At 44.1% G+C, this 16919-nt stretch overlaps 1 protein-coding gene, 6 non-coding genes and 2 pseudogenes across 7 annotated transcripts; 5 read left to right on the top strand and 4 right to left on the bottom strand.

Annotated features, from left to right (window-relative positions):
* The first annotated feature begins 444 nt into the window (after nt 1-444).
* On the top strand, nt 445-9764 carry fgf9 (fibroblast growth factor 9). Its single transcript, XM_072397657.1, has 5 exons — nt 445-622; nt 1780-1785; nt 2940-3062; nt 8535-8638; nt 9582-9764. Exons 1-5 carry the CDS (start codon nt 445-447, stop codon nt 9762-9764), a joined length of 594 nt encoding a protein of 197 aa, XP_072253758.1.
* A 1219-nt stretch (nt 9765-10983) lies between these two features.
* On the bottom strand, nt 10984-11097 carry LOC140265785 (U5 spliceosomal RNA). The gene has a single exon (XR_011906478.1). It is a non-coding gene; the product is annotated as a U5 spliceosomal RNA (small nuclear RNA).
* A 190-nt stretch (nt 11098-11287) lies between these two features.
* On the bottom strand, nt 11288-11478 carry LOC140266413 (U2 spliceosomal RNA). The gene has a single exon (XR_011907045.1). It is a non-coding gene; the product is annotated as a U2 spliceosomal RNA (small nuclear RNA).
* A 998-nt stretch (nt 11479-12476) lies between these two features.
* LOC140320385 (U1 spliceosomal RNA) lies at nt 12477-12640 on the top strand. Its single transcript, XR_011918239.1, has one exon. It is a non-coding gene; the product is annotated as a U1 spliceosomal RNA (small nuclear RNA).
* Nucleotides 12641-13244: 604 nt separating this feature from the next.
* On the top strand, nt 13245-13399 carry LOC140266180 (U1 spliceosomal RNA; annotated as a pseudogene).
* A 599-nt stretch (nt 13400-13998) lies between these two features.
* LOC140320557 (U1 spliceosomal RNA) lies at nt 13999-14162 on the top strand. Its single transcript, XR_011918392.1, has one exon. It is a non-coding gene; the product is annotated as a U1 spliceosomal RNA (small nuclear RNA).
* A 597-nt stretch (nt 14163-14759) lies between these two features.
* LOC140265744 (U1 spliceosomal RNA) lies at nt 14760-14923 on the top strand. The gene has a single exon (XR_011906440.1). It is a non-coding gene; the product is annotated as a U1 spliceosomal RNA (small nuclear RNA).
* A 1103-nt stretch (nt 14924-16026) lies between these two features.
* On the bottom strand, nt 16027-16140 carry LOC140320638 (U2 spliceosomal RNA; annotated as a pseudogene).
* A 275-nt stretch (nt 16141-16415) lies between these two features.
* Nucleotides 16416-16529, bottom strand: LOC140321009 (U5 spliceosomal RNA). The gene has a single exon (XR_011918772.1). It is a non-coding gene; the product is annotated as a U5 spliceosomal RNA (small nuclear RNA).
* Between the last annotated feature and the right edge of the window lie 390 nt (nt 16530-16919).

Raw genomic sequence — 16919 nt, 5'->3', positions numbered from 1 at the left:
CACAGCTCTGATTGGGTGACATAAAAACATGAGCACATACGCACACTTCTTCCCAAACAGCCACATGTCACAGTTGGTCTGACTCCGTGTTCACGACATTTGGAGTTTGTAGTTTCTGCTTCAGTGGTGGAGGTGCTCAGGTGATGCCAGGCAGGTTGACACCACACAAACTGGGTGGGAAAATACAGCGAGCTGCTTTCTTCAGTGAACATCACGTGTGTTAAGGCTGTTGGCAGGATCACTGATACCTTCCTGATAATGACTGTACAATGGAGTATCTCACAGTTTCCCTGTTGGTACGACAGCAGAAAGGAGCAGTGATAAAAGGAAGAAGTGAAGGAATGAACGGAAGAGGAGGACGCAGAGGCCTCACTGGATGTTCTGGACAGACACCAACCCTGACAGCGTGTCCTGTCGTCAGAGGACATGACACCAGTGTCTCTAATGTACTTCACTATGAATGTGTCTTCTCTGTTGCTCGGTGTCCTGCTGCTCCTGCCTGTATGTGATCAGCTGGTGGGAGCAAAGAAACCAGAGGAGGAGGTTTCACCTGAGGTTGTGGGCTCTCACATCAGAAGCCTCTGGAAGCTTCACATGAGGGACTACCTGCTGAAAAGAAAAGGTGGGCCAGTAACTGGGAGACAGGTTACATACGATGCAAATACCCCCTACAAACTACTGCGCTGTGATGAAGGATGGTAGGGAGAGACAAACAAAGCTTTTTAAAACCTTCTGTACTCTTTCCTACAGGAAAGTGTCAGTCTCTGGATTTATTTCTCTGTTTAGTTTCATTTTTAAACTTTTAAGCTTCAATTTGAACTGTTACAGTTCATATCTAACTTGTATTAATTTTATTAACCAATGAGAGCTCTCTTCTATATCTCAGAGGTTTTACTCCACTAGTTTAAATATAAAACCTGACTAACAGTTTTCATTTGTTAGCTATATTCACATATTAGCTATATTTCATAAATATTACTACCTGTTTACACTGAGCAGAGGAGGAGATGAAAATGGTCCAGGGCAGTGTTTCCCAGTCCTGGTTCTGTGGCCTTCCTGCCTTTTTCCTACTCCAGAAACTGATGCAATGGGCCAGCCTGTCTGAAAATAACTAATTTACTTCCATCAGGAAAGTCGTTTCAGGCAGTGGCAAAGCTTCTGAAGCAAAAAAAGCATTGTTTTTACTGCAGCATTATTCTAACCCTAAACCCCTCGGCTCAACCATAAAGCACTTCCCACTGATTCCTTTTTAGAATTAGGACCGGGTCTGTCTCAGATGACACCGGGGTTGGGGTACACTTAGTTCCTCTGCAGATAGATATTTAAAGATAAATCAGTAAATAAACCATGAGGAGTTATTTCTCAGATGCTTCCATTTCCCTGCTCTGAAGTTCAGGCTCTGAGAGTTGGAACTGATCCTCTTTGTGTCTCAGTTCCTTCAGTCCAGCGTTGAACTGGACCAAGTTGTTAAAACAGTGGGATGAAAAGTGTTTGCTGCACATTCACAGTCTTTAGCTAACTCTGCTGGAACATTAGCCTCAGATATAGTTTATCCACTGGGCTCTTATATCCTCTGAGGCTGCTGCTGGATGGAAGATGCATGCTCCTCAGTGCAGCTGACAGCAGAACATTTCCACCAGAAGCTGGCTTCATCCGCCCAGCAGGGTGGATGTGAGTGGGCGGGGCTTAACAGAGGAGGCGGAGTCAATTTAAGGAGTGACTTCATACTGAAAATCTGAACAGGCCACTGAATGAGAGATTTTGAAACCTTGGGGGAAGGTTTGTGTTTTTTCACTTTTTTCAGTTGGTAGAGCCTTTAGACATTCAAATGTGTGCTCACAAGAGAAGTAAAATGGATTTTCTTTTTTAAAATATGTCCTCTTTAATTCCAGCGCAGAAAATGAGTCAGAAGCTCATAGTGTTAAGGTTCAATACTTCTCTGGTGCTGTTTGTTGCTGGACTTTCTAACCCTATATGGCTTTTTTCATAGAAGCAGACAAAATGGGAACAAATGATGTGTCTTTGTGACAGGCTGCTGGTAACAAAGTGCCTAAAGATCCAGTTTAAAATGGCTTCTTTGCTAAGTTGTCTGTTCTGTGTCGACACAACACTGGTTCATCCCTTGAGTTAGGAGCCTTTTTTCTGCCTGAATGGTTCAAAGGTCAGAGTTAAGTGGCTGAACAAAGAAAAAACACATTCCTCTGAAAATGCTCAGGAACAAGGACTGAAGATGAGGGAAAAAGCAGAAAATGTCCAAAGAAAAACTGTGAAAGAGCTTCAGAAAGCTGCAGAACTGTTGATCAGGACACTTTAAATGTTACAGGAAAGTCTGCTTGGAAGGAAACAGAAGCAAAGCTTTAATTCACAGTACATTATTTACAGTATTAAGTGAAAGAAAGAAACCCAAACATTTCCCCTGTCAGCAAGAACTTATGACAGAAAACAACTAAGGGCCCTAAATGTTTGAGGAGATGACTGGAGAAGAGCAGAGCCAGAGAAAAGATGACAGTATACGACAAACAATGGTCAGTTTGAACGTAAAGATGACAAAATCCGTCGTCCATCTGTATTAACCAACTCTCTAAAAATCTTTCTTAAGATGTTGTCACCAAAGCTAATATTGAGACATGTCCATCATTATGTTACTAGCCCACTATTCAACGTTTACAACATTAAAATCTAATGTTTCACGTGTGGCTAACTTCATGCAATAACTTACACAAGACATACTATTGACAATTTTCCATTTTTACGACATCATAAAATAGAAGCTGCCTTCACTGTTTAAAAATCCATGTTAAAATGTGCGAAAATGAACCCAGTTGGTGTTCTGTAGGAAAATTATCAGTAGGACTTTGAAGGAGTGCACTAACCTGCTCTCCTGATGAATCTGTGATTTTCTTTTATTTCAAACTGCGACTCGTCTCTTTGCAACACAGGTCCGAGTCCAGATAGAGAAGAGGTCAAACAGCAGCTGCTGTACTGCCGTGCCGGGATTGGTTACCATCTCCAGATACTGCCCAGTGGCGTGGTGGGAGGTGTACACAAACCGACTCAATACTGTGAGTTTAGTCCGCACGCCATGCTGACTGTCTGTTAGATGTAGTATGTAAGATCAATTAAGGGAGTTAATGCAAATGAATCAAACATATTGTTCAGGGTAAACACAAGAAACTTGTACTAAAGAAAAAATGGACCAGACTCAGTGAATAACATCCATATATAAACCAGTGAGCAGTGCTGACCAACATGTCATTGGGGTCATCAGGTGGGAACCTCCTTTCATCAATGTTTTGTCTACTTGGGCCCACAACACCTCCAGGAGGCTAGACAGTGATCACTGGCGTCCCAGAATCACTCCCCTAATGCCAGCCGTCACAGCTCCTCACACCACAACAACCATCTTTTTTTTCCACAACCACAAGCTGCCCCAGCCTCTCACCAACTGCACACCAGTCATAGTGGGGTGGGGATTCAAACCCTGGTTCGGGTAGGGGGTAGATTCAGCAGACAAACTCACCTAAACAGCCCTTCAATCACTAAAAATGCCACCAAAAACAAGGCCATACAGGCCAACTCACCTAAAATGGCCGCCTGGTTTCAAAAGGCTCACATGGGCCACACCCTCCACTTAAATACATCCTGGATTTCTTCCTTGCTTCTTCCAAGAGTCTGTTTAGTGCTCCCCCCACTAAGCCCCCAGCTGCTATTGCTTCTTCTAATCCAAATCCACCGACTGGCCCTTTCTGCCTCATCTGACACTTCCTTCACTATTTTCCTCACACTCTGTCCACTTACACCCAACTCCCTCAACAATGAGACAACATACTTTGCAACAAATCCTCTACATCCTACTTCCACTGGACAGATCCTAACTTTTTCCTGTCATATGCTTCTGCTACTAATCAAGCATATGAAAATTAAAAATAAAGTCAGCTCTATGAAATAGACCCTCATTCTACTCCGAGACCACAAGATTATATCAGGCCTTAGGTTTGTTAACGAGTCCACAAAAGAGTTTTGGTATGAACTTGTCCTAAAGCTTTGAGAAAATACATAAAAAAGATACATGGAATACATCATTAGTCTCTATTGGAAAAGGTCTGTTATGACTTTCGATAGTGACTACTGCAATCATTTCAGTTCGGTTCATACATATAGCGCCTGTTCATTACATGTGTCATCTCAAGGCACTTCAAGTAGAGAAAAAAACTGATTCAATTAATCCGATTACAATTATTTATCTCTATAAGTTACATCGATTCCCTCTTATTTCTCTTTTGCTGTTATGTGACCCAACCAATTCTAGAGACACCGAGTTCGCACCGAGTAGCAGTAGCTCCAATAGTTTTGTGGGTAGGTTTGCAATTTATATAGAATAGTTATTGTTTGAAAGATTCTTCAGCACTGGTTTGGGAGCTGTGTTGCTTGAGTGGATTCTCCTCATATTTTGGACACTTTTTAACATCTGTTATGATAAGTTGCCATGCCAACTTAAGAGTGATTTAGAAATGGGAGCAGCTGATTGAGCTTTCCAAATGTCAGCCAGAAAGCCAGAAAAAAAGACTCCAAATGGAAATTACATGGATGCAAGACAGAAAAACAGTTGAAGAAAATACAGACTGGGGGCCTTACGTGGATTTCCTAATGAAACACGGCGTACACTCAAACCCAAATGCCCTCCTAAAAATATCTGAATATATGAATATATGAATCTGTGCGTATGCATGAATCTAAGCACATTTCCTTTGTACATCTCACTCAACATGGAATTGAGCATGTTGGGGTATCCAACTCCTCCCTGTCCACGCCCCTACTTAAATATGCAAATCCTATTTAAATGAGCCCTGCACCTGCGATCCCCTTCTCTGCATGATCAGAAAATAAAGAAAAAAGAAGAACTTCACGGGGGGCGAGATGGAGGTGCTACTTTCTGAAGTGGAGACGCGTAAAAATGTGCTCTTTGGCACGCTGTCCTCCAGCATAAGCAGCAAACGTAAGAGGAGTGAGTGGGAGAGCCTGTGCGAGGCTGTCAATGCTGTGGGGTCTGAGAAGCGCACACAAGCAGAGGTGAAGAAGAAGTGGTCTGACATTAAAGTGGATGTGAGCGCAGATTGGCTGCCGAAGTGTGGCCAAAACAGGCAGGGGGGACAGGAGAAGAGGGGCCCACCCTGTTTGAACAGAGAGTATTCGAATTATTCGAATATCTGTATTTGCGCATTATGTCAATGACGCGCATATGCATCTGGTCGTCTGCTTTATCTGGGGGCTTTCAATCAGCCAGACTGCCAGGCAATGACAGCATTACATCAATAACATGACAAAATTAATTTCTGCATGCAGACAAAGGTTTAGTTGGAGTTTCATATATTATGCCATGCTCATTTGGCTGCACATTTTCAAGATGTAACCTCATGTTGCTGGTAGTCGGATGATAAGCTAACTGTAGCTTGAATAGCTTGCATACTTTGTCTCGAGGCTCCACAATTTTTCCATCAACCAACCAAAATCCAAAGTATTTCCAGACGGGGCTTTTCATATTTTTGGGGGTTAAAATCACTTTCTCTGCGCCTGCAGTTGAGTTGGGCTCTGAGCTTTCTGCAATCTTCACGTAAGTCAACTTTCAGCAGTGACGCTGTGCCAGACAGTGTGACTCCTGTGACCTGTTCCTGACCCCATCATGCAGTGTGCCCCATAGACATAGAAAGAGTAGACATCGCATTGACCGCTACTGCCTATTCATGGCAACCAGTGACATCATGTTGACGAGACCGCCGTCATCGTCTCATCTCGTCTATCCCATAACCCCGGAGGGTTGTTGGGGCACCAAAGATGATCTGTTGACCAGCTCTCTCTATCCCTCTCTGTCTCTGAGTCCATTCTCTAATGTTATCTTCTAATGTTTCTTGTAGGATGGTCTTCACAAGGCCTGAGGATCTGGTGATGTGTCCGTACCACCTCATTCTTTCCTGTAGCTCAGCTGTAAGGGTCCAAGTTTCACAAGCATATAGAAAGATTGAGATGACAAGTGACCGCAGCAGTCTCACCTTTGATGCCAGACTGATGTTTTCGTCCTCCCATATGGGCTTGAGTTTTGCCAGAGCAGCAGTTGTTTGAGCAATTCTGGCAAGGACTTCCTGCTTGGATCCTTCATCGGACATGATTGCTCCTAGATATTTGAATCTGGACACTGTGTCCAGTGCCTGTCCATTGATCTTGATATCTGAGATGATGCCCCTGTTGTTGTTGGTCATGATTTTGGTTTTCTCCGCATTGATTTCCATTCCGTAGGCTCGGTAAGTGGGATCAAGCCTTTCAACTAGGCTGGCAAGTTCGCTTTCTTCTCCAGCTAGTCCTTAAATGTCATCCACAAAACGGAGGTTTGCAATTGGTCTGCCTCCTATACTGACACTTCCTGCATGGTCTGCCAGGACATCCGTCATGATACGCTCCAGAAAGACGTTAAAGAGAATAGGGGAAAGAAGGCATCCGTGGTGCACTCCAATTGTTGTCCTGAACCAGTCTCCGATAGCTCCGTTGTGGAGAACTGCACTGGTCGCTTTGTTGTACAGGTGTTGAATGACTCAGACAAGGTTAGGGCTGATGTTGTACTTCCTCATAGTTGCCCACAGTGCAGCATGCAATACCCGGTCGAAGGCTTTCTTGAAGTCTACAAACACGTGGTAAAGGTGTTGTTGATGCTGCAGGTATCTCTAACAGATGATGCAGGTATCTCTAACAGATGATTCTTAAGTTGAAAATCTGTTCTGTGGTGCTCCACCCTGCCCTAAATCTGGCCTGTTCTTCAGCTATGAGTGTCGTGAGAGTGTCGATCATGGCTTCTCCCTATACTTGTACGAGTTCTGCTGTGATGTTGTCCACTCCAGCAGTTTTTCCTTTTTTCAGTGCTCGCACTGCTGTCTCAACTTCTTCACAGAGGATGGGGAGCTTGTCCTCTTCCTCCATGGCTTGAAGACATGTCAGGACTGATGGATCTCCACTTGGTTGTGGAGTTCGGAGCAATATTCTATCCAGTTCTGTTTTGCTGACTGTATGCCTCTCTTGATGCTCTTGTTGGCTTCTCTATAAGCATCAGATCCTTCAGGCAAGTTCTTACTTTTTTTTTTCTTCGCTTGTCACACAGCAGTTCATTGGTGACCCAAGGTTTTTCTCTTTGGGCAGAGTTTGCCAAGGATATCAGAGGCTGTTTCGATTATGACTGTGTTCAAGCCAACACCATGGTGGTGTTTGTCCTCCTTGCCACTGAAATAGAGCTTGTGGCCTGCATCGGTTGATGTTTCACAGAATCCTCTCCAACGTAGCTCGCTGATGCCTAATATATTCCAGCGGTATTGATCCATTTTGTAGGTTAGCTCTTCGTGTTTCCCACCAGCAGTTAGTGTTCTTACATTCCAGGTTCCCACAGCTATGTTATCCCTAGTGCGGAACCCGCAGAGTTTCTCAGTTTTCCCACTTTTCAACTCCGTCCTGGCGGCCAACGGTAGGAGCGGTCCTTGGTGACCCGGGCGACGACTGAGCTGTAGTTGTCATCATGTGGCATGTCTTGGGCAATTGAACCCGGTGGTGCCCATCCCTCTCCAGGTTGGATGCGGTTTAATGTCATACCCAGGACAATTTGACAGTTCTCACTGTTGCTATGGCGGCAGAAAAAATAATATTATTGTTTGTGACCTATATTTATTACCCTCAACAGTATTTTGTCCGCTAAACGGGAAAACATACCCAACTCACGTTCCCGGATATTTATATCTATTTGATCCACAATACCTCCCCCTACAGCCGAGTCAACCTGAAGGCTTTTAAGAGCACGGATGCCTACCTGTATGCTGTTGCTGGATGAGTGATGGAATCACGGATATGGCACCTGGAGCCAAAGAAATTATGTCATCACAGCACATGTAAATAATTCAATAACAGTTTTTAAACATGTGGTTTTGGTAGTTGTTTACCGTTAACGTTACCCTGACTGTGTTAGCTAGCGAGTTGTTAGGTCCAGCGCTCCAGGTTTGTTTACGTTCCCACTCTAGCTTGCTGCCAGCTGACATCCATGCTTTGTCATCCATGAAAGGAAACGTATGTGTGACATTTCGTGTAAACTAAACTGTTTGTGGTTAACTCAGATCATGCCAGTGGTCTCTTCTTATTGCAACCAACCATTTATTCCACCAGTTGATTCCATTGATTCCCTGTTGACTTTACTATTGATTTTGCTGCACACATTCAAAGCCTTAAACAGCCTTAATTACATCTCAGATTTATTGACTTCATGTGATCAGCAGATAACGCCTTGCTAACTGTTCGCAGAAAGTAACTCAGGCCTTTCCATCAGAGCCCCCATCCCTCCTTATAAAGCTTATAAAGTTAAAGCCTTGAAGCTGTCTGTACATCTATTACACATCACACACATCTGGCTCTAACTCACCTGATCCCTATTTATAAAGCACTTTTAATATATTGCCTGGAAAGTGTCAGTTCGACGCATGACAATAAATGCATGTCTACATCTCTTTAAGGTGGGCTGAAGGTGTTCGCTATGAATCTTGGAGTGGTGGGAATCAGAGGAGTCAACAGTGGCTTGTACCTCTGTTTGAATGGAGAAGGATTTGCATATGGAATGGTATGTAGGCTATTGCACTGTAATAAGTAATGACACCCTCAGTTGAAATGATTTATGTATTCAGTCATAATAAAAAAAAAAAACACAGCTGTTCCTCAGCAGGTGTTAAAACTCCTAAAACCTCCTAAAAATTCAGATGAACAACAACACATGATATATTACACTGTGTCATTATTATATGTGTCAAAAACTGAGACAAACACAGAAGTAGTGTTTGAAAAACTAAGTGAACCCGCAGGAATTAAGAGGGTAAGTAGCAGCCAGGTGCTGCTGATCGATGTTCTGATTAATTGATCATCACCAAGAGTGAACACCTCTATGAAAACTACATCACATTAGTTTTTCTGCTGGCACTTTTATCCGAAGTGACTTACAAGTGTACAAGCAATGCTAGGTTCAGTATCTTGGAAAAGGATACTTCAACAGGTGAAGAAAAGGAGAAAAGATTCAGCATTAAATGCGAATCAGGAGAATATAAAACATATTCATATGATATGGTTTTCCACTCACTGCTTCTGTGTTTTTGTCAAAGGAGAAATATCATCATGTAAATGTATACATTTTTGTCTTAATGAAGAGTCATGATTTGATGAAAACATGACAAAATCCCTGTCGCGCCACTCTTCTGGGTTTTGTTTCAGTCATCAGAAGCTAAACTATTGCTTTTATAGGTTACTTTTAATCAAAGTTTAAGCCTCTAATGATGGAGAGCAGTTCATTCAATTACAAATTGCAAATAATTTCCAACTTCCAACTGGTAAACAATTAAAGAATGCCAACCTGAAGAAAAATTTCCTCGTCTTGGATATCAAACATTAAACAAATTGAGCATTATTCCTTTTTTCGGTTAAGTGAACTATAAAACAGCTAATGAGAATTTGGTATAACAATGGAGCCAAGGCACAATAGCATAACATTAACTCTGTGTGGTTGTCCTCTTCAGGAGCAGTTTTCTAATGACTGCCTGTTTAAGGAGAACCTAGAGGCGAACCACTACAACACCTACTCATCTTACTCTCACCCAGGAAACTACCTGGCTCTTTCTCACAAAGGGCAGTTAAGGAGAGGCAATGATGTGAACCACAACCAATCCTGCACTCATTTCTTACCAAGAAGGACTCTGTGATGAGCGTTTTCTCAACTGGAGCCTATGTTGATATGATGCTGCTATATTTAATCTCCAGTTTGTGGAGCAATAGCAACACACCAGAAGCTGGCCTCTATGCAGAAACAAGGCCTGAAGCCTCAGAACGGGATACAGAAGAGATTAATGGGATTTTAAGAGCTTTATGGAGAAATAGCCAAGCTCTAACACAAACTTTCTTCAACTTGTTCAGACGACCTGCCTGTTCGGTCTGAGGTTCCATCAACAACAGCCTCCCGTGGTGCAGTTCACCTGTATTCCAGCTGCATGGATTACTTTGGCTTTCTGTACATCTTCTGTCCGGCTGTTTATCATAAATAAATTCTGAACCACTGTACATTTACTGCTTCGAACCAATCAGCAGATAGATAGCATTGTTTTATAAATAAAGCACATGGCTGTTCATAAAACACATTTTGCCAGAGGATGGCGCAAAAAGACAACAGGGGAAAAATTATCTTATTTACATTTACCAGACTGACACATACATTTTTTCAAAATAAATTCTAATGTTCCTGTTGTCTGCTTAATGAGTAATAAGGACAACACATAACAGACTCAATGAGGTGATATAATCATTATGGTTACAGCATGTTTCAAGCTATAAATGTCTTAACATCCATTCACTGAATCTCACACTGTTACTATAACCCCTGGAGAAGTCTCCAAAACAAACACCTTCACAAGTCTAAATATGCAAATGCTCACTGACTCACCGCTGCTACTGCCAGCTACACAGGTTCATTTTGAAGGAAGTGGGAGTTTATTCATTCTGTAAATAATTATTCTATTCTAATGGTAGACTGTTGAATGTTAGTTTTTTCTGTTTTTCTCCAAGACAATCATGGGTGGGAGATGTTTCAGGCCCTAGAAGCCCTGGGGGTCTTGCCATTGTTGGATGGGGACCCTCCAGGTGCAATTCCAAATGCCATTGCAGTATTTCAACCTGCAATGAGCAAGAAAGCAAAAACAACTTTTAACTACAATATAGTTGGAAAACTTTAATCAAGCACAAAAATACCTCTTAAGCACAGGTTCTTAATGCCAAAGCATGCACAAAATCAACGACACAGAGAAGGCAATCATAGTCTTAACCAAAAGATAGAGAAACAACAAATAAGAATCTACTTGGCTCTACTCTACTCCGAGAAGTCACTCTGCACAGCAACATGATTTTCTTTTGCACAAACAGAAAAGACTTCACCCGCAAAGGTAAAGCCTGCCAAAAATAGAAACAACTCATTAGTGCTGCTCTCCACGGAAGTCTTTAGTAAAAGGCGAAAGACTTGTACGTTATGAAGAGAAATCAGAGTACGAGCGCTCATTCTGTGTCGCGTTTCTTTCGAGCAATTCTCCCGGTTAGCCCGCACTCGGCTCGCTCCCAGAGCCGTGTTAAAGTCTGCCTCGCATTCACTCCCTTTTCTCAGCAGACTAAAAGAAAATTTCATCTTGGGCTCCGTGAAACTTCCATCCTGCACCACTGTTTGCTTTTTCACAAGAGCGGAGAAGAGCGCACCGTTCCCAGCGGCACTGCAGTACCGGGTCGATGCTTGGAGTGAACGGAGCAAGCTCCTTTTTCAACTCCTGTTCCTAAAAATCCATTTAATATGTAGTCCTCGTATAGAGGACATATCAGATATTAAACTGATAAGAACAGATACTACACTTGATCTTAGCCAAAAGGCCGAGAAGCGATAACTGTCCACTGGTTCACGTCCGAGGGCCCTTCCTGGCACAATGCGCACTTGTCGCGGTGTTCTTTTTATGGCCATAGGTGGCCAGAGAGTCACTGAGCACTCTTCAGCCCTTTTAAATGGTATAACTTTGCACTCCCGCGAGCACCATTCAAGCAACATCGGCACAGTCACAACAAGTAAGGTGACTCTACTCAGGGAAGTCACTCTGCACAGGAACAAGATTTCTTTTGCACAGACAGAAAGGGCTTCACCCGCAAAGGTATCTTTGATCCGTCACTGCGGGAGCAGGGCACCAGGCCAGTTGGCATAGCCACCTTCCCCATGGTGAGCTTTGCTTGGTTGAGACGCTTGCTCCCCCTTGCTCCTCGGCTAACCAAGTAGGAACAATCGGGCCCTATTCGATGGCTGCCTTGTTTTTTACTCTGTGCAAAAGACAAGGCAGCCACAAACACCACGGGAAACACCGTATTGAGGCTTTGTTCTGAGCGCTCATTCGGTGTCGCGTTTCTTTCAAGCAATTCTCCCGGTTAGCCCGCACTCGTCTCGGCAGTTGTCAGGTGAGGTCATACAGTGCAGTCACTCTAGGCAGGTGGGCATTGCCTTAGAGATGGGGAGGAACAAAATGAAAAAAAGAGGACATGTGACCACTGAAGTGGATCTTTAGCAAGGTTTGCCAAATGCTGCAGCATGTCTGCACTGGAGATATGCAGCCGTGAGGGTTTGCCTCAACTGAGAAATTTCCCAGTGTGGGTGGGTGTGGCTTTAGAGATGGGGAGGAGGGGGAAAGAGATACGTTTGTGCTGCAAGTTCCTTGGTTGTTTAAAAGAAGAAGTGATCAGAAAGATAATGAAAAGCCTTACTGTTTTAATCTGCAAACGTTTTAGTTTCGGGGTAGCTGCTGCTGCTGGCATGGCACACCAGACAGTTGAAGTTGCAGCACCGTCGGGCCGAGTGAGGCACCTGGGAAAGAGGTATCAGCCTCTGACATTTCCAACTCATACTTACCTGGCAGGAGAGACACCATGATCAAGAAGGTGGTTCACTCAAGGCGAGGCTCAGTCATTGCACACCGACTGTACTGACCCTTGCGAATTCCCCAAATGTGGGAATCTCGACTGCATAATTTCTGGTAGTGGGGGACTGCGTTCGCGCTTTCCCCTGATTTGGCTGTTTAACATGAATATTTCTAGTCTACATTACCCTTTTATGACCTTGTGTCACTGTTTTAGCAACACCTGCCATCTTTAAAATGGATGTTTAGTAAGGTACGCTGAATGCTGCAGTATGTCTGCACAACAGATATGCAGCTGCGCAGTTGTCAGGTGAGGTCATACAGTGCAGTCACCCCAGTTAGGTGGGCATTGCCTTAGAGATGGGGAGGAACAAAATGAAAAAAAGAGGAAATGTGACCACTGAAGTGGATGTTTAGCCAGGTTTGCCAAATGCTGCAGCATGTCTGCACTGGAGATATGCAGCTGCCCAGCCGTGAGGGTTTGCCTCAACTGAGAAATTTCCCAGTGTGGGAGTGGCTTTAGAGATGGGGAGGAAGGGAAAGAAATACATTTGTGCTGCAAGTTCCTTGGTTGTTTAAAAGAAGAAGTGATCAGAAAGATAATGAAAAGCCTTACTGTTTTAATCTGCAAACGTTTTAGTTTCGGGGTAGCTGCTGCTGCTGGCATGGCACACCAGACAGTTGAAGTTGCAGCACCGTCCGGCCGAGTGAGGCACCTGGGAAAGAGGTATCAGCCTCTGACATTTCCAACTCATACTTACCTGGCAGGAGAGAAACCATGATCAAGAAGGTGGTTCACTCAAGGCAAGGCTCAGTCATTGCAAACCGACACTAGCGAATTCCCCAAATGTGGGAATCTCAACTTTATAATTTCTGGTAGTGGGGGACTGCGTTCGCGCTTTCCCCTGATTTGGCTGTTTAACATGAATATTTCTGGTCTACATTACCCTTTTTTGAACTTGTGTCACTGTTTTATAACACCTGCCATCTTTAAAATGGATGTTCAGTGAGGTACGCTGAATGCTGCAGCATGTCTACACAACAGATATGCAGCTGCGCAGTCAGGTGAGGTCATACAGTGCAGTCACCCCAGTTAGGTGGGCATTGCCTTAGAGATGGGGAGGAACAACATGATAAAAGAGGACATGTGACCACTGAAGTGGATGTTTAGCAAGGTTTGCCAAATGCTGCAGCATGTCTGCACTGGAGATATGCAGCTGCCCAGCCATGAGGGTTTGCCTCAACTGAGAAATTTCCCAGTGTGGGTGTGGCTTTAGAGATGGGGAGGAGGGGAAAGAAATACATTTGTGCTGCAAGTTCCTTGGTCGTTTAAAAGAAGAAGTGATCAGAAAGATAATGAAAAGCCTTACTGTTTTAATCTGCAAACATTTTAGTTTCGGGGTAGCTGCTGCTGCTGGCATGGCACATTAGACAGTTGAAGTTGCAGCACCGTCTGGCCGAGTGAGGCACCTGGGAAAGAGGTATCAGCCTCTGACATTTCCAACTCATACTTACCTGGCAGGAGAGACACCATGATCAAGAAGGTGGTTCACTCAAGGCGAGGCTCAGTCATTGCACACCGACTGTACTGACCCTTGCGAATTCCCCAAATGTGGGAATCTCGACTGCATAATTTCTGGTAGTGGGGGACTGCGTTCGCGCTTTCCCTTGATTTGGCTGTTTAACATCAGTATATCTCATCTAAAATTCCCGTTTTTGACCTTGTGTCACTGTTTTAACAACACTTTGCCGTCTTTAAAATGGATGTTTAGTAAGGTACGCTGAATGCTGCAGCATGTCTACACAACAGATATGCAGCTGCGCAGTTGTCAGGTGAGGTCATACAGTGCAGTCACCCCAGGCAGGTGGGCATTGCCTTAGAGATGGGGAGGAACAAAATGAAAAAAAAAAGAGGACATGTGACCACTGAAGTGGATGTTTAGCAAGGTTTGCCAAATGCTGCAGCATGTCTGCACTGGAGATATGCAGCCGTGAGGGTTTGCCTCAACTTAGAAATTTCCCAGTGTGGGTGTGGCTTTAGAGATGGGGAGGAGGGGAAAGAAATACATTTGTGCTGCAAGTTCCTTGGTTGTTTAAAAGAAGAAGTTATCAGAAAGATAATGAAAAGCCTTACTGTTTTAATCTGCAAACATTTTAGTTTCAGGGTAGCTGCTGCTGGCATGGCACACCAGACAGTTGAAGTTGCAGCACCGTCCGGCCGAGTGAGGCACCTGGGAAAGAGGTATCAGCCTCTGACATTTCCAATTCATACTTACCTGGCAGGAGAGACACCATGATCAAGAAGGTGGTTCACTCAAGGCGAGGCTCAGTCATTGCACACCGGCTGTACTGACCCTTGCGAATTCTCCAAATGTGGGAATCTCGACTGCATAATTTCTGGTAGTGGGGGACTGCGTTCGCGCTTTCCCCTGATTTGGCTGTTTAACATGAATATTTCTAGTCTACATTACCCTTTTTGACCTTGTGTCACTGTTTTATAACACCTTGCCATTTTTAAAATGGATGATTAATAAGGTACGCTGAAGGTTTGCCAAATGCTGCTATATGATAGCCGATAAAGAGACTGCTAACGTCACACAGGAAACCAACTTACTGCTGCTAAAGGTGCTTCTTCAAAGGTGCTCCAGAGCTTCACTGTCGCACCACTCTTCTGGGTTTTGTTTCAGTCATTAGAAGCCAAACTATTGCTTTTATAGGTTACTTTTAATCAAAGTTTAAGCCTCTAATGATGGAGAGCAGTTAATTCAGTCCTGACTAGAACCAGAAAATATCACCATATTAGTCCAGTGCTCAGGTCTCTGCACTAGCTTTCTGTCGCTCAGAGAATAGACTTTAAAACAGTTCTATTTAGCTGTGCACATGACAACTGAAAGTATTTTATTTGCACTCTTCGCTTTTAATTTAATTAATTAGTTATTTTCTATCTTTTATGGAATTATTTTATTGGCCTTCTTGTGATTTTATGTAGCTGTAAAGCAATTTTGTTTACGAATTGTGCTCTACAAATAAACTTGCCTTGCCTTTCCTCAACCTAAAAGGAGCTTTCCATTTGTGGGGCTTCTGCAGGCCCCTCCCCGTCTTCTGCCTCACCTGACTGCTGTCCACCATTCAGGGGTTTTGGTGGTAAATTTGAATTTCCCAGCCTAGCTGTTTTAAATAGCTCATCAACTTCCTCTGACTGCCCTCCATTTCCACCTCCTTCCTGTATTTTTAGGGATTTCAACTTGTTGGCAAAAGATTTTGGGCAATATCCACAGAGATTGCACTTTCTGCCATTCGTACACTCTTCGATGGTGTGACCAATTTCTCTACATTTGCGACAAAATACCTTTGTGCAGGCGTCCAACAGATGCCCATGCTCCCCACGCGGCAGAGTTTCGGCTGTCCCTGGTAGTGGAAGTAGCCTCTGTTTTTCTCCAAGACAATCATGGGTGGGAGATGTTTCAGGCCCTAGAAGCCCTGGGGGTCTTGCCATTGTTGGATGGGGACCCTCCAGGTGCGATTCCAAATGCCTAAAAATTCCTAAAAATCTATTTAATATGTAGTCCTCGTATAGAGGACATATCAGATATTAAACTGATAAGAAAAGATACTACACTTGATCTTAGCCAAAAGGCCGAGAAGCGATAACTGTCCACTGGTTCACGTCCGAGGGCCCTTCCTGGCACAATGCGCACTTGTCGCGGTGTTCTTTTTATGGCCATAGGTGGCCAGAGAGTCACTTTGCACCTCCGCCCACCCGCTGCACTGAGCACTCTTCAGCCCTTTTAAATGGTATAACTTTGCACTCCCGCGAGCACCATTCAAGCAACATCGGCACAGTCACAACAAGTAAGGCGACTCTACTCAGGGAAGTCACTCTGCACAGGAACAAGATTTCTTTTGCACAGACAGAAAGGGCTTCACCCGCAAAGGTAAAGCCTGCCAAAAATAGAAACAACTCATTAGTGCTGCTCTCCACGGAAGTCTTTAGTAAAAGGCGAAAGACTTGTACGTTATGAAGAGAAACCAGAGTACGATTATCCGTCACTGCGGGAGCAGGGCACCAGGCCAGTTGGCATAGCCACCTTCCCCATGGTGAGCTTTGCTTGGTTGAGACGCTTGCTCCCCCTTGCTCCTCGGCTGACCAAGTAGGAACAATCGGGCCCTATTCGATGGCTGCCTTGTCTTTTACTCTGTGCAAGAGACAAGGCAGCCACAAACACCACGGGAAACACCGTATTGAGGCTTTGTTCTGAGCGCTCATTCGGTGTCGCGTTTCTTTCAAGCAATTCTCCCGGTTAGCCCGCACTCGGCTCGCTCCCAGAGCCGTGTTAAAGTCTGCCTCGCATTCACTCCCTCTTCTCAGCAGACTAAAAGAAAATTTCATCTTGGGCTCCCTGAAACTTCCTTCCTGCACCACTGTTT

The sequence above is a fragment of the Leuresthes tenuis genome, unplaced genomic scaffold (genome assembly GCF_036924035.1).
Source record: "Leuresthes tenuis unplaced genomic scaffold, fLeuTen1.0.hap1 SCAF_12, whole genome shotgun sequence".
Taxonomy (NCBI): Eukaryota; Metazoa; Chordata; class Actinopteri; order Atheriniformes; family Atherinopsidae; genus Leuresthes; species Leuresthes tenuis.
The sequence above is the reverse complement of the archived record's forward strand: the minus strand, read 5'-3'. Positions and strand labels throughout refer to the sequence as shown.

Bases quoted from the DNA above. Each gene is read 5' to 3' on its own strand.
- fgf9 (XM_072397657.1), top strand. From the start codon at position 445: ATGTACTTCACTATGAATGTGTCTTCTCTGTTGCTCGGTGTCCTGCTG. The intron at 3,063-8,534 runs GTGAGTTTAGTC...CATCTCTTTAAG, and splicing joins ACACAAACCGACTCAATACT to GTGGGCTGAAGGTGTTCGCT. The intron at 8,639-9,581 runs GTATGTAGGCTA...TGTCCTCTTCAG, and splicing joins AAGGATTTGCATATGGAATG to GAGCAGTTTTCTAATGACTG.